This window comes from Bradysia coprophila, unplaced genomic scaffold, assembly GCF_014529535.1.
Source record: "Bradysia coprophila strain Holo2 unplaced genomic scaffold, BU_Bcop_v1 contig_235, whole genome shotgun sequence".
Taxonomy (NCBI): Eukaryota; Metazoa; Arthropoda; class Insecta; order Diptera; family Sciaridae; genus Bradysia; species Bradysia coprophila.
Window position 1 is genome coordinate 3,217,906 of NW_023503496.1, and position 15,775 is coordinate 3,233,680.

The following is a 15,775-nucleotide window of genomic DNA, read 5'->3' on the forward strand; positions in this document are numbered from 1 at the left end:
GGACTATTCATCGAAATTCATCATCTCTCTCACTTCATTCTCTACTCTGCTGAAAACCTATTTGTCCTTTAAAATCACTTACACTATCCACTTTGCCGGAGGCAATATAGACAGCCCCGTACGAAGTCAAATTTCATAACTTCCTATTTAAACAGCTATATTTCACTATAATAACTATGAATATGCTATTATTTAGCTGAAAAGAGCTCTATATGCCTGTGTATAGCTGTATATAGCTGTATATAGATGTGCACATTTGGAATGACTGAAACACACCACACACATAACCAATTACTTCTCAACATATTTCACTTTTACTAAAATCCAATATGGCCACCGGCAGCCATTTTGTTAGTAAGCGGAAAATAGTACGGCCTCTTTACAGTCGTCAATACACTGACAAAAAAGTTTCGAAAAATTCAGCTGTTACAGGTAACTTTGTCTTCAGGTAATCTACAACTCAGGTACATTTTTCACTATTTTTGAAATGGTAAATATATTTGGTCGGCAATGCAGTACAAACGTTGGTGACGTTACAGTGTTTCCTCGTGCCAATGTATCTGTCACGTTTATTATCCGCACCGTTTTATTGTGTAAATAGCAGAATGGACTTAGTCGATTTTTCAGACATTTCGATCGAAAGCATTCTTGGTAATTATATTTCTTTATTCTCGGTGGATTTTTTGATCTTCGTAGATATGTTTGTTTACTAATTTTTTAGCTGAAAAGTAAATATTACGAGAATTGAATGAAGAATTGGTGATGCGATTGCTTGCGTGTGCGTATGGTTATGTATGTGTGCCGATAAGTGAAATTCAAGCGAATTTTCTGTCCCGAAACTAAACAATAACACCAAAATGAAACCAACGAAAAGTAAAAAGAAACCCATATCCGAAACCAAGCCCAGCTCCTCAATTCATAATTATTTCAAAACTGGTCCCAATGAATCTTCACGGGCGCCTAACGTAAAATCAGTGTACGTTGATGCGGTACTGAATAAATTGAAAAGTAAGAATTTTTGAATCCTATAATTTCGCACAGGAAGTTCTTCTGACAGTGTGCTCCTGAAATTGCACAGACAAATGTATGTCATTTTGCTAATTGAATTTCTTAAAATGGCTTCATAGGCTTCGATGACGAACGTGTGACAAAGAACGACAACAACACAGATCGCGAAAATGGTGCAGCTGCATCGACGACGACACCACCAACGAAAACTACACGAGAGGAAAACAACAAATCAAATCGGCAAGATATCTGTCAAGCACCAGACGACACAAACGGATGCAGTGATTGTGAAAATTGGCGGAAGAAGTACAAGGAGATGGAGAAACGGTTCCTCAAACTGAGTGTTTGTCACTCCGAATTAACAATGAAGCACAAAGATCTGGTCCGTCTTTTAACAACTAACGCTGGTTCGAGTGATGTAACGGAACAGTTTATCGATCGACACATATCCGAAGATCTGGACCTGGTGTCGACGGGTACCGCACGAGCTCATAGCGACACCGATTCGTTTGTCGATCAACACACATCCGCAGATCTAGCTCCAGTGGCAACAGGTCAGAACTCAAGCTCCATATTCAAAATATCTTCGGCATCCGCAGTGGGCACTGACATTTTCACGGATGATGAAATCACAAATCTGAAAAAAATTGCCCTCACCAAGAACAGAGATTCGACATTCATACTCAGCTGCGTGCAATATGCCTACAAAGAAAATTTAGCATCACTAACAAGCAAAACTCTGAAAGGAACCAGAGGCAAGTACGAAGTTAAAGAGGGTAAAGTGATAACTGTCAAGCCTCCAAAAGATCCGTTAACCCCCGAGAAGGTTGCTCGGATACAACAACTTTTCATCGATCGAATAGCCAGATGCAAATGTGTTGCTACCGAATCAGGAGAACGAGTTAACCAGCTAAGATTCAATGAACTTATCGCGAATGCTGTAAGAACCGTGACGAACAAACAGGCACCCCAAGAAGTGCGATCAAATCAGAACGCGGATCTGAATTTGTAATTTAAATCGAATTTGTATTCGATTTTATCGAAATGAAGAAAAATAAAATATTTTCTGTTTAATTGGAGCGTGAAAGTTATTGATGATACTTTGATGTTAACATTGGGTAAGAGCGATACAGAAACTTATAGAGCGATAAACGCTGTGCAATAGGGTAGATCCCGTCGCCGAAAAATAGATCTGCAGAAGCCGAGGTAACGATCGGCGGCTGATTGTGGCCTAAAATTTTGTTCGTGCGAGCGAAATGGCCTAAAATCACCCGTCTGGAACTGATACTACTATCAAGCTCTCTGACCTTTCTTGAGGTTTGTATCATTTCGCGTAGATAGCCTCGATGCAAACAACACACTACGGAAAAGATCGGCTCAGACAAAATTTTGGATCTGAGTAGAAAGCAGCGGTATTTTTTTGTGATATCGACTTGTAATTAAGCCATAATTAAACTCGCCGGCCGCCATTACCTCTCGGTTGTGTCTCAGCCGCCAACTGTGGCTCGGCTGGCCGGCGCAGTGCTCTAGTTCCATTCACAGCTTTCCCAGAATAATCGCACAACATCACTACTTTTTTGAATACAACTACTTTCCGGGGTATCGCGCACTTTGATAGGATCTGCTGCTACAACAAATCCTCTAAAATAGAACATACGTTTTCAAATGGTGTCTCTCTTATCATATGCCCTGGTAGTTACATCTGACATGTACTTCACATTTGTCACTGAACATATGAACACATACGGAACACGAGAATTCCAGTATAGAAAGCATCTGAGTCGAAGTTTCAGCGTTGGATTGGTATCATTCGTCAAAATTGTATAAATGAATTTAGAAAAAAAATTCGGATTGAATTTTTGGTATCAGTGTGCCGAAAGTAGTCTAGCGAAACCTAACTCTCTCGACAAACGTATAGATGCTACCAATGCATATCAACCATGCAACAATTTGATTTGTCGGGATAGTTATGTTCCCTTAGCCTTAGACTGTTTCCTTATACTACAGTTTTCGAGTATACGTGCTCCGTGACGTATATACATATTTGTGACACAAAACGGTACTTTCGTTGGATGGGCGCTGGTTTTATAACCAGAGGTTGCTAGTTCGAATGCGACCGGTGAGGAGCAACACCCTTTCTGTTGTGATGAATAAACCGAATTAAATTGGATTTCACAATTATAGAAAAAAAAGTCAAAATAATCATTCATATTTAACACATTTATTTCATTGGAGGCAAATTCCTTTTTATAGTTTGCATACAAATGTACATACTAAAGACTAGACACAATTTTATGCTCGTTTTATGTCTACTGAATATAAAGCTCGTAAATCGAAAAATAGTGGAAATTATCACAAATCGTCCTTATGAGACTACAATCGGTCTAGGTGTAAAGAGTCGTTTAAATCAAGTAAGGAAATAATAAAAAAAAACAAAGAAAGACAATTCGATAAAATTCGGAACTGAAAGGTCGATTAAATATAATTTGATTGGCTTCTTTGACTCAACTAATTCAATCGATAGATTTACAATTTCACTACTCTTTCTCATACGGATTCGGAGGCAAAACAATATATTCGTGGAACCCGACCTTCATATAAATAAATTTTTGCTCGATTTGGTTGACCGATACCAAAATATTACGATTTGTCGGCTGCACTTTCAATATATGCGCAATATTGTCAATTACTTCGAACTCCTCTATGACCGCATACACTTTGCTGTTAGACTCAAAATAAAATCTTACTTTACCAACTATGTCATTAGTCGCCTCGACGAAATAGTCGACTGATCTTTTCGGTAGAGTGTATGATGTGCTGGTGAAAATGGTGTCGTTCAAATTTATGCGTTTATGGACATACAACTCGATGTTTGAAAGATCAATTTCCTTTAAGCTTTCAATGTTGAACACGCGCAGCGACGGATCGACAAGCTTTACACTTTTGCCAAGTAAAACTTTTTTGTTAGTTTTTGGTTTCGAACGTGCAGTTTGCTTGATGGATTTTGCCAGGCAATACTTCGAAGAAATTTGAAGTAAGACGTCTGTGGTACCATTCACCTTTTTGAGCAAGACACCATTGTTTCTTTCAAAAGGAAATGTTGAATGGCACCAAAGCGGACCCAACCACCGCACGTCTTGTGCCAAATGTTTCAACAAATGTACATTCATGACCATACTTTCAACACCAAACAATTGTTGATGTTGCTTCACAAACCGGTGCAACTTAATTTCGGTTTCATCAATTGCTTTGCGTGGGACCTCCGATTTCATTAATATGTAAATTGCAGCCGATAGAATGCGGAAGTGTTGCAAGTACACATCAGGCAAGCAACCCTGAAGGCAAACCGGAAGGTAGTACAAAAGCATTGACCGGTACTCGCTTGCTTTGAATTTTGATCGCATGTCCAATGATCGAGGCTTACGGTTCACCTCACGAATCGGTTTGATCGACAAAATTCTCTTGTTTAAGAGTTCTCGTTTCTTCTTCGTTATGTAGTAACTGGACTGGCTGTTCGATGGATCGCAAAAAAAATTGATCAGCTGCTTCTCGGTTCCAATCAGTACACCATGCAAATAGTCAATGCCGATGCTTCTCACAATATTGAAATGTTGTAACGCTGCTAAGCACGAAACGTCTGAAAGTTACAAAGTGACTTCTGGTCAGTTGAGAATTCAACGTTAATAGTAGATCGTGCATGTTTATCATGAAGCATCATTAAGATACTTCCCTAGACACACACTGCGTTGAGTAGACAACCTACCTTTTATGCCATCCACAGCGTTATTAGTGCACTTCGATGCAGCAATCATTTTCTGTAACGTGTCCTTCTCATCACGTAGCGCGAACGAATCAGTTCCTTCCGGATAGCGAATCTGCAACACTTTCTTCGACTGAACATTTTCCTGTCCGTATTTGATTTTACGTTTTTTGTTCTTGGTCTTGCAGCTGATGGAAACTTGCACACCGGGAATGTGACAATAGCTACAAGCGTTGTAGCCTCCGAACTGTTTTGTTTCCTGAATTTTCGCTTTAGCTGGCAGGTCAACAGCGCAGTGTGTCACTACTGGTTGAAACGTGTAAACTACATTTTCAATGGTCATGACGATTTTTTCTTGCTCCAAACGTTCCAATTCTCTCACAATTGGGAGGAAATATTCGCGAAAATCAAAGTGACCTTCAGTGTACAACAGACCAGACACAAGTACATTGTGTGGTAGGAATCGAATTTCCGGTGGTAGATAGTTTTGAATGAATTGAATCGGCCACAACGATACTGAATTCGAATTGAACCTGTTCGCGCCATCAACGTTAACACATAATGATAAAATGTTCAGATCGTCATCGTCGTATTTCTGCAACACTTCCTTCAAAATATCACCGTCATGTGCATCGGATATGTTATCGTTGTCCCGGTTAGATGTGTCGAAATTTTTGATGGCCTCCCAATTGCGGTTGATGGATTGGACAATTTGCTTTTCCAGTGGCATGTACACAAAAAAATTTGTTTCTGTTTTCTTCAAAATAGTATCGCAACATACAGCTCGTTCCATATTTTCTGAATTTTTTTCAATTATTTTATCACACTTAGAACACCGAATGAAGTAAATCACATCAATCATTTCTCTATTTTCACGGAACATTTGTAGGATTTGTTTTTTGTGTGTTGGAAGCCGGTCAAAGCTTTTACGTTGTTCGTTTAGCAATTCCATCAAGTCTTCGAGACCAACGAGGCTGAGATGTCGCAAGTAGTAAATAATGATTTTGTCAATAAATTGGTCGGTTGCGCTTATTAAGTTTTCTTGCAGCGTTTCAGTGTCAACATTTAACTTGTGAATGCTCTCTGAAATTAACTTGTTTTATGTGATATCAATGAGTTATGAAGGCTAAGGGAAACAGTTACCGGCTGTCGAATTGAGTAAATCAGTAATCGATTCATCTGAATCGATCTCAAACGAAACATTAAGTTGATCCATGATGATCCTTAATTTGTTTATTGCTTGAGTTTGTTTACTTGTTTTGTGCTTTGTGTATTCGGCAAATGTAAGAAAGAAAACTTTTGTATTTAACCGTCGCAGTGACAGTTGACACAGATGATAAAGTAGATCTTTTCTGTATCGCTGCTTCTTTTCAACATCGTGAAAAAAGTTGAATTTATAGTGGCGTTTCGTGAAACATCGTAGCCGTTTCACCTGAGAATAGCTGCCACAGCTGTAGCGCCCCATACAAAAAATACAGCTGCAGCAGATAATGTAGAATGTAGATTACCTGGAGACAAAGTTACCTGCTCCAGCTGAGTTTTTCGAAACTTTTTTGAAGGTCTGACGTCAACGAGAAATGCAGAGAGTTCAATGTTGCTCTACACCATTTGTTTGTCGATTTTGAAACGGCATACGACAGGGTTTTTCGGAGGAAACTATGGAATGCGACGGTGGAACTTGGTTAGCCCAAAAAACTTATTCATTTGGCTAGAATGACTCTGTCACATGTGAGAGCCAAGGTCAGAATTCGGAACAATCTATCTGATACCTTTGAAGCCTTGGACGGACTTAGACAAGGCGATGGACTGGCAGCTGTATTCTTCAACATTGTTCTTGAGAAGGTGATAAGACAGAGCGACGTGGAAACCAGCGGTACAATCTTCAGAAAGTTGAGTCAGTTGTTAGGATTTGCTGATGACCTAGACTTAATTGGACGGAACATTGACATCGTTAAAGAGAATTTCACGAAAATTGAAGATAGGGGTGCTGAGTTCGGTCTCAAGGTCAGTGAGAGAAAAACCAAGTACATGATAACTTCATTGTCTGATGGCGGATCAACGGACCATACGCTGTAGGTGAATGGAAAACACTTCGAGACTGTCGACAGCTTTATTTACCTTGGGTCGCTAGTGATAATAGCATCGGAGAGGAAATTCGTAGAAGGGTAACGCTTGGTAACAGGAGTTACTGCAGTCTTCAAAAACTCATCCGGTCAAAAACACTCAACCGCAACCTTAAGTGCGAATTGTACAGATCGCTGATTCGACCAGTTGTAGCATATGGATCGGAAGCTTGGTGCATGACACAAAGTGACGAACAGACCTTGAAAGGAGAATTCTTCGATCAATTTTTGGAGGTGTCAATGTGAACGACAACTGGAGAAGAAGATACAACCATGAGCCGTATGAGCTTTTCATTACACCAACTACGAAAGTTGTAATTTTCGCTTCCGGAATGAGATGCGAAAGTATAAAAATTCAACTCTCAGTTAGCCACGACATCACAAGAGGTGCGAAAATACTTTCGCCTCCCAACAGAGGAGCGAAAGTACTTTCGCCCCTCAAACGAGGATGCGAAAGTAAATGACAGCAACAACATGTGTTCCGTCTGGTGTCGTTGTGATCACTGTGATTGTTGTGATAAATTTTAATTTATAAATTTTTCTTTTACCAGGGACCCCCGCATATTTCAGCTTATTTCGGTAAATTTCATCAGTTGGAACATTATAAGGAAGCTCAAATTACAATTTTCGTAGTTGCCACGGGCTGCAAACTTCGCACACGGTTGAATTTTTTTACTTTCGTCCCTTGTGATCCAAATAACCATTGCAAGGAGCCCGATATAGTCAAATTCATCATTCAAATTTTCAAATTTCGTAAAATTTTCGATTTTCGTAAAATTTTTGATTTTTGTCAAATTTTCGATTTTCGTCAAATGAAAGCTGGAAGGTTCAGATCAAAGAGTAAGTTATACAGTTTTGTAAGAAGAGTATTTTCGTTCAAACTGCACAATATGATTGTCTATTATCTGCTACCAAATTCTAAAAAATCACAACTTACAAAAGAGCTGATATCGCCCAAAACCCCTTACAGGGAAGATGTGATGCAAGTCCTGTTATCCACTTACAAAAGAACTGATATCGGTGTGGGTGACGCTTACAGATATGCAAGAAGATATGCGTCACAAATGGCAGCTGATGAGGAAAGTAAGCGGAAGTTTTATCAACAAAAAAATTATAACAAACGAAATTAGCGTCACAAGTGGCTGATGGAAGGAACATTTTTTAAGTTGTGAAATATATTTCTTTAAAGAACGGAAGAAAGCCAAATCATCTGCCATCATCGTGTAAAATTTTTGTTGATTAGACTTTCGCGTGCTTTCCTCATCATCTGCTATTTGTGACGCATATATTTTTGCATGTCGAATCTGTAAGCGTCACCGACACCGATATCAGTTCTTTTGTAAGTGGATAACAGGACTTGCGTTACACCTCCACTGTGGTTTTGGGCGATACTCTATCCGAATCTGCAATTAAAAATTTAATATCGGAACACCTCACTTATATCGATAAAAACCCAAATCCATCGAAAAATCCGATGGAAGTTAGGAAGTGCTAGAGAAATCATCTCTCATCCCAAAAATTTAGGAACCAACCTTGGAACACATCACTCATGTCGAAAATAACCCAAAATGCGAAGTTAATTTTTTGCGTTATCCGTTTAGAAGTTACGGTATCCCACTAAGTAACTAAGTAAATAGGAACGTAGCACGGTTCCCCTCAACCGAAATAAAGTTTTATTTTTGGGTACCCAAAAAATGAGTGTTGATATGGATGAAGGGACCCCTAAGGACTATAAAACAGGTTTCCTTCACTCCAGGTCTGCTGATCTCCCCATAGTAAAATTTTCAAAATTCGTTTTTTTTGAGGCATCTGTGGTAGGTTTTCAATCTTTTTTAGCTTATATTAAGATCCCTGATCTCAGAAACAGCTCAGTGAGTCCGTCAATGAATTTTATGGAAGAGACTTTTTTTTAAATAATTTATTCAAAGCCGCAACACTATTTTTTTTAAATTTCGTCGATTCCGTTCTGCGACTCATAAATCGACTGCAAACCATTGACTAACATCTACAAACAAGTTCGGAATGTGGCTTAAACTAATCTACAGATGTCTAAACTTAAATACAAAGAAAGAAAATTTGCCAAAAAAATGTTTTGTGGTCGTTGCAGTATGTCAAACTTCGCCAATGCTGATTTTTCTTACTTTTTTCTCAAGAAAAGAACCTTTGAAAGTAAATAAAATGTTATCGGAGTGTTTTAAAAGTCGCAATTTGACGTTTGAAGTAAATACAAACGAACACAAACGCTCACACAATTAAATAAATTATATTAAACTTTCCTAAATTGTATTTACTCTTTAGTATGCCGAACTTCGAAACTTAAAATGGAAGGAAATTCGGTAACTTTTATTAAAATTCAAATTAAATATGTTGCTTCGAACCAATAAAACTGAAAAAACCTTGTAAACCTTTGACAAATTTACTTAATTACCTCTAGAGTGTAATATTAGTATACCGGGAAGTACTCTCACTCCATCTTTTTGATTTTTATGTTAAGCCAAATTCAAATGAGTCCCTTTAATATGTGGTAACTCCAGGAATATTTTACTAACCGTTTTTTGAATAATCCGAGATAATTTCACTCTTTGCTGGATGATTTGAAATTTACATGAAAATGTAATTTCTTTGTTAATTGATTAAACTTAGAAATGTGATCTTTAGACTCGTATTCTGTTTCTTGTTTTAGTGTCCATGATCCATTCAGCTTATTTAAACACTCCCATAACATTTTATTTACTTTCGAAGGTTCTTTTCTTGGGAAAAAAGTAAGAAAAATCAGCATCGGCGAAGTTTGACATACTGCAACGACCACAAAACATTTTTTTGGCAAATTTTCTTTCTTTGTATTTAAGTTTAGACATCTGTAGATTAGTTTAAGCCACATTCCGAACTTGTTTGTAGATGTTAGTCAATGGTTTGCAGTCGATTTATGAGTCGCAGAACGGAATCGACGAAATTTTAAAAATTAGTGTTGCGGCTATGAATGCATTATTTTTCTCTTCCATAAAATTCATTGACGGACTCACTGAGCTGTTTCTGAGCTCAGGGATCTTAATATAAGCTAAAAAAGATTGAAAACCTACCATAGATGCCTCAAAAAAACGAATTTTGAAATTTTACTATGGGGAGATCAGCAGACCTGGAGTGAAGGAAACCTGTTTTATAGTCCTTAGGGGTCCCTTCATCCATATCAACACTCATTTTTTGGATACCCAAAAATAAAACTTTATTTCGGTTGAGGGGAACCGTGGTAGGGCAAAATGTGTCATCTCAAAATGAATAAATTTGTGATTTCCCACATGAAAAATCAATTTTCAAAATTTTTCCGGTTTTACTCAACCGTTTTTGATGAGTGACTACTCGTTAGAATCTCACTGACTCGTAGATTACGGGAAAAATAATGTGAGTGCTATTCCGCTCAAGGGGGGAGGAGGCAAGAAGTTGATGTATACTCGCTCCGCAGTACAAACGAAAAAAAAATGAATCTTTGTACTGTTGTGAGACTTGCGGTACTTGCGTCGTTGCGTCACAGCACCTTAATACCGTGCCATGATATCGACTTCATAAAAGGTGAATCTGATTCAAGAATCTATAAACATTTGCTTGATCCTTCCGGTGGCTCTGATCGTCTAATTAACTCTGCATTATCCGGTTCACACACTTAGCAATTGTATGTTTAAATGGCTTCTGACTGAAATTTCATTATTAGACCGTTGCTAGGCACCCACATACACATGGTGCGCGAAATTATTACGTTTAAATAGTGGAAAATGTACCGACGAAATATATTTTTGATTGCTGCAGCGGCTATTAGAGGTGAACTGTATCCGGACTGTTTTTATAGTAAAGGTACAAGTTGAGTGCGAACTAATCGTAGTAGAAAGTGTTAACGTGAGCAGGAGAGAAATTCTGAAACTCTGCTTCGAGGGTACGACGGGACATCACAGTTGGATTTTGTGTAAGACGTTATATTTCGGTAAAAATTGACGAATTAATGAATGATTGTTCGTTATTGAATTCACTAGACGAGTGTCATTGTGACACTAGATGAGATTTTGGACATTTCGGTCGAATCGGAATATTTTAATTGGCTTAAGCAAAATGGATAACTCAATTGTGTTGCTCAACTTTCTCATTATTGTCAATTATGCCGCCGTTACCAAGCCAATGGATTCTGTTGTAGGTGCTTTAACTCTTACTTCCATTAATGAGTTCCAATTAACTTCTGTTTTAGTCCGATATATTATCTGCCGAAGGCTATCGAAACGAAGTGCACAGTGTGACTACATTCGATAAGTACATTCTAAAACTTCATCGAATCCCATCTGATAGCATCTCTAGCAAAGTCGTCGTAATCCTTCACGGCTTAGGCGCATCTAGTTACGCATTCGTAATAACTGGTCCAGGCATTCCCAGAAAGAACTCAATAAGTAAAAACTAAATTTTAAATTTTTGGCAATTTTTTTTTGTTGATCGTCTGCGAAGCATTTAAGTTGGCTAATCACGGCTGTGACGTTTGGTTGATAAATGTAAGGGGTACGGACTATTCGCACCATCAACACTTGTTACCAACGTCTTCAAAGTACTGGCAATTCAGTTTGGATGAAATAGTAAAGTACGATCTGCCAGCCATCATCGACTACGTTTTGATGAAAACTAATCAAACGTTTGTGCATTTTGTTGGTCATTCGCAAGGTACAACTGTTGTCATGGCAATGTTGTCGTTGTTTCCTCGGTATAATAAGAAATTGAAAACGTTGCATCTAATGGCACCTTCTGTGTACTTTACTAACGCTGCACCTCTTTTAAAAACCGGTGTGATGTTCTCCGAACCGTTAGAGGTAAAGAAGTGGTAGTCGAAACAAAGTAAAGAAACATTCGATATATTCTGTAGGATGCCACAGCTGCTGTAGGAATAGTAAAATTGCCTCCTATAAGCAATGAACTTGCAAGACTCGGTGGATACTTATGCAGTTCGAAGTCACCAATGACAATGGAAATTTGTAAGCAGATATTTTACGTAACAGTTGGTCCAAGTCAACATATCAATCAGGCAATTTTGTTTTTATCTTAAATTTGCAAAAAAAAATCAAGTACAGGCGAGATTTCTCGTTTAAATTTACGTCTTTCGTACAGAGACATGCTAATATGACGACTGGGTCGTTTCGACGGATAGAGCGGATAGACCAGATAGAGGGAATATGTCGATTGACAGTTGGGTTTTTGAGAGAGAATTCGACCCAGTCGTCAAATTAGCATCTCTCTGCTTTCGTAACAAATTTTTCTTCGCGTTTGTTTTTATCAAAACTCACACCTGATTGCAGGTAATTTTAATGTACCCCACTTTAACAAACATTTTCCAACATATACCGAATACGGTCAGTGTAATGCAGTTACTTCATTTCGCCCAATTGATCAAAGGTGGAGGTAAGATGAATTTATGAAACTGGAAATCCCATTACTTCATTCAGAACATTTTTTGTCAAAAGACAGATTTCTTCAATTCGATTACAAAAAGGACAAAAACCTTTTAATCTACAACCAATCTACTCCGCCACAATATCAGCTGTCGAATGTTAGAACTAAAATTCATTTTCTTTATGGAACTACTGACTTAGTCACAAACTATCAAGTATGTTCACGAGGGGGAAGCGACATCCAAAATGGGTGTGACAGGATTTTGATTTCCAAATATTCTTGAGATTTTCGGGATTTTCCAATGATTTTTGAGATTTAATTTACGAGATTTTCAAGGATTTTCAAAGATTTTTTTTGGACAGGATTTTCCGGAGTCGTTTCCCCCTCGTATGTTCGATCATTCAGATATCTACAACTGACTTTCATTGTAATTTAAATGTTTAAGGACGTCGAGAAACTAATCGAAAAATTTAGACCATGGACGATTGGCATCGATAAAATTTCCGGCTACAATCACTTCGACTTTTTAGCAGCAAAAAATGTAGATGAAGCTGTCAACAGTAAGATTTTGGATTTAATCAATCGCTACTGTAAATGAATTGGCTGTTTTGTTCGTGCCTTTGTTTCGTTTAAGTTCAAATCAGTAAACATTTTCTTCGAATCAAATATTTTTTCCTGACATACAGGAATCTCACGGAATATGTCTTTAAAATACAAAATCTTCTCACACTATATGAAAAATATAGAACTAGCTTCACTCTTCTTATTATTTTACATCTAAAAACATTGTGTTGGTGAAAATGTAAGATCTTTGAAAACGTACAAAAATAATAATTGATTCATTGGATGCGAATGCAAACGCCGGTGGAGAATTCCGATCAAATGGTAGTATCTAGAAGTATGTAAATTCTGCTTTCGAATGACGACTTTCTGATAAAATGGCGAGTTCCGGAAAAAGCGGTGAGTAGTCGCCGATTCTTCGAGAACTCACCTTTTCTTCAGGAAATCGCCGTTTTTAACATTTTGCAGAAGGGAATTCCATGTACGAAATTTTAAAAAAACGTCAAAAAATTACGACTTCCTGAAGAAAAAGGTGAGTTCATGAAGAATCGTCGACTATTCAAAGGTTCTGAAAGAACAGGTTGAGACACCGACGAAGGCGGGTGACACCGAAATCGATAAACGCACTCAGTACAGATTGTGTGTGAAATCCAAGGTTCTGAAAGAACCAGGTTAAAACAACTATGAGTTGATCGCGAAGGCGATGCCACACGTGCCACACAAATTGAGTTCAGCGGCTACGAAGTTTATATGAGAATGGCAACTTAACAAAAAAAAAACGAATTTTCCTAAAAAACATTTTCTTCAAGTTGGTTTCACACACAATCTGTACTGAGTGCGTTTATCGATTTCGGTGTCACCAGCCTTCGTGGGTTTCTTAACCTGGTTCTTTCAGAACCTTGGACTATTCACCTCTTTTTCAGGAAATCGACGTTTCTTCAGAAAGTCTTCGTTTCTAGTGTCGTCGATTTTTTAGTTGAGGTTAGGGTTCTCAATGGATAAAGAACCCTAACCTCAACTCGGTGAAAAAAAATTGAAATTATTGAGATGCCGTTTAATTTTATGTTTTTTCCGGATCTACAAAAACGTTTAATTTAATAGATTTCCAATGTATAAAAGGTGAAATTATGATTGTTTCTTGTATCGCGTAAGTGTTTAAGCTTATTATTTTACAAGAAAGCCATAAAAACCATTAAAACATTTGTTTTAATTTAGTTATTTGTTGCGTACTTGCAGGACTTTTTCGCTGCGCGATCGTTTGAAAAGTGTTGACGAGATTTTCCGTTCTACGCTTGAGGCGATTACGAATGTTAGGTTGTCAGATTTTGCTTGGGATCAAGCTTCTCTTCCTTTAGTTTTTGGTGGATTGGGGATTTGGAAAGTTGAAGACTTGGCAATGCCTGCCTATCTGTCATCTGTGTATTCATCATCTGATTTGTCGAATGAAATTTTGAGTAAATTTAATTTGCGAATAATTGATGATGACATTTCAAGCATAGTAGATACCATTCCTAACGATTTTATTCCAGATAATGATGAAATGAGAAAGGTGCAACGAAACTGGGACCTACCGGTGATTAGGAGCAGTTTTAGCGAGATGTTAGATTCTAGTGAACCTGTTACTCGTGCTAGACTACTTGCGTCATCTACAAAAGAATCTTCAAAGTGGCTGCAGGTTGTCCCATCGAGTCAACTAGGTTTACTATTAGATAACAATGCAGCGAGAATTGCTGTTGGTCTTCGTTTAGGATCCCAGTTGTGTGAAGAGTACAAGTGTAATTGTGGTGCTGTGGTTAAGAAGGACGGTTTGCATGGTTTATCGTGCAAATTAAAGATAGGGATTATTGCTAAACACGATTCTGTCAATAATATTTTTGGTCATGCATTTTCCTCTGCAGGATTTCCCAATATTTTGCAACCACCTGGTATTTCTAGAGACGACGGTAAAAGACCTGATGGTATGACAGTAGTTCCGTGGAGTCATGGAAAATCACTTTTATGGGATGTAACAATACGTGATACTTTGGCTCCTTCATACATCAGTGAATCCTCTAAGAAAGCAGGGTCTATTGCAGATAAAGCGGAGAGATTTAAGCATAATCATTATATACGTCTTAAAGAAAACTATTTATTTACCCCCCTTACCTTTGAATCATTAGGTTGTATGGGTCCAGAAACAAAGAAATTTATTGACAAGTTGGGATCGTTGATGAAGAGAGCATCAGGGGAGCCACGTTCCAAAGATTATCTGTTGCAGAAAATTTCTATTGCTATACAAAGAGGCAATGCGGCATGTATTCTTGGAACTTTAGGAAGTAATAGAGCGGATGATTTTTATTTATTGTAATATTTGTTGATTGAAAAGATCGTTTTTTTATTGACTGCGCCGTATGTGAGCAGTCTTTTTTTTCGCTTTGAATAAATAAATTCATTTGTTTCTATTTTCAAACATGAGCAAAGGGCCCGCTCATTTTCACTGCACATACGTTGAGGTTAGGGTTCTCTGTGGATGAATTTTGACATTTCGAATAACATTGGACTTGATCTATTCGTTGAAATGAAATTTTGACAGAAGATGTATGGGCCATCTGTAAAAACTTTTGAGAATTTCATGTCACTTGGTTGCATACTTGACTTTAGTCTGCAAGATTTTCTTGGCATATTTAATGGAAGCAAAGCACTTCCAGCAAGTGGTACTATAAATATAGTACTGAAAGATGTTAGTTGTTAGTACTAAAACTGGAGCGGAGCGAGGGCCGTAATTCACACATGTATTTAATTTATGATTTATGGTTGATTGTAATTGAGAATACAAAAAGTACTTTTCCAAAGAATTTGGACTCAGACGAAGGTTTTTGTGATGCTTCGGGGAATCTGGCACACAGTACAAAAAGAACGAACTCTTGAA

At 37.8% G+C, this 15,775-nt stretch overlaps 3 protein-coding genes across 4 annotated transcripts; 2 read left to right on the top strand and 1 right to left on the bottom strand.

The window, feature by feature from the left end:
- Positions 1 to 517: 517 nt before the first annotated feature.
- On the top strand, positions 518 to 2,049 carry LOC119077503. Of its 2 annotated transcripts, XM_037184728.1 has the most exons (3): positions 518 to 651; positions 722 to 1,008; positions 1,128 to 2,049. In XM_037184728.1, exons 2-3 carry the CDS (start codon positions 858 to 860, stop codon positions 2,018 to 2,020), a joined length of 1,044 nt encoding a protein of 347 aa, XP_037040623.1. In that variant the 5' UTR covers positions 518 to 651; positions 722 to 857; the 3' UTR covers positions 2,021 to 2,049. The 2 variants fall into 2 exon arrangements, with proteins under 2 accessions (XP_037040623.1, XP_037040624.1); XM_037184729.1 differs by lacking the exon at positions 722 to 1,008 and having other exon boundaries at positions 520 to 651.
- A 1,496-nt stretch (positions 2,050 to 3,545) lies between these two features.
- Positions 3,546 to 6,077, bottom strand: LOC119077269. The gene is made up of 3 exons (XM_037184417.1): positions 5,912 to 6,077; positions 4,772 to 5,851; positions 3,546 to 4,645 (listed from the first exon to the last, which is right to left on the bottom strand). The coding sequence occupies exons 1-3, from the start codon at positions 5,982 to 5,984 to the stop codon at positions 3,546 to 3,548; spliced, it is 2,253 nt and encodes a 750-aa protein (XP_037040312.1). The 5' UTR covers positions 5,985 to 6,077.
- Positions 6,078 to 10,989: 4,912 nt separating this feature from the next.
- Positions 10,990 to 11,744, top strand: LOC119077271 (lipase 3-like). Its single transcript, XM_037184418.1, has 3 exons — positions 10,990 to 11,067; positions 11,123 to 11,318; positions 11,374 to 11,744. Exons 1-3 carry the CDS (start codon positions 10,990 to 10,992, stop codon positions 11,742 to 11,744), a joined length of 645 nt encoding a protein of 214 aa, XP_037040313.1.
- The last annotated feature ends 4,031 nt before the right edge of the window (positions 11,745 to 15,775 follow it).

Coding starts and splice junctions, on each gene's coding strand:
- LOC119077503 (XM_037184728.1), top strand. CDS start 858: ATGAAACCAACGAAAAGTAAAAAGAAACCCATATCCGAAACCAAGCCC. Junction 1,009..1,127: donor GGTACTGAATAAATTGAAAA/GTAAGAATTTTT, acceptor ATGGCTTCATAG/GCTTCGATGACGAACGTGTG.
- LOC119077269 (XM_037184417.1), bottom strand. CDS start 5,984: ATGGATCAACTTAATGTTTCGTTTGAGATCGATTCAGATGAATCGATT. Junction 5,852..5,911: donor TTTACTCAATTCGACAGCCG/GTAACTGTTTCC, acceptor AGTTAATTTCAG/AGAGCATTCACAAGTTAAAT. Junction 4,646..4,771: donor CGCTGTGGATGGCATAAAAG/GTAGGTTGTCTA, acceptor TGTAACTTTCAG/ACGTTTCGTGCTTAGCAGCG.
- LOC119077271 (XM_037184418.1), top strand. CDS start 10,990: ATGGATAACTCAATTGTGTTGCTCAACTTTCTCATTATTGTCAATTAT. Junction 11,068..11,122: donor CCAAGCCAATGGATTCTGTT/GTAGGTGCTTTA, acceptor CTTCTGTTTTAG/TCCGATATATTATCTGCCGA. Junction 11,319..11,373: donor TCCCAGAAAGAACTCAATAA/GTAAAAACTAAA, acceptor TCGTCTGCGAAG/CATTTAAGTTGGCTAATCAC.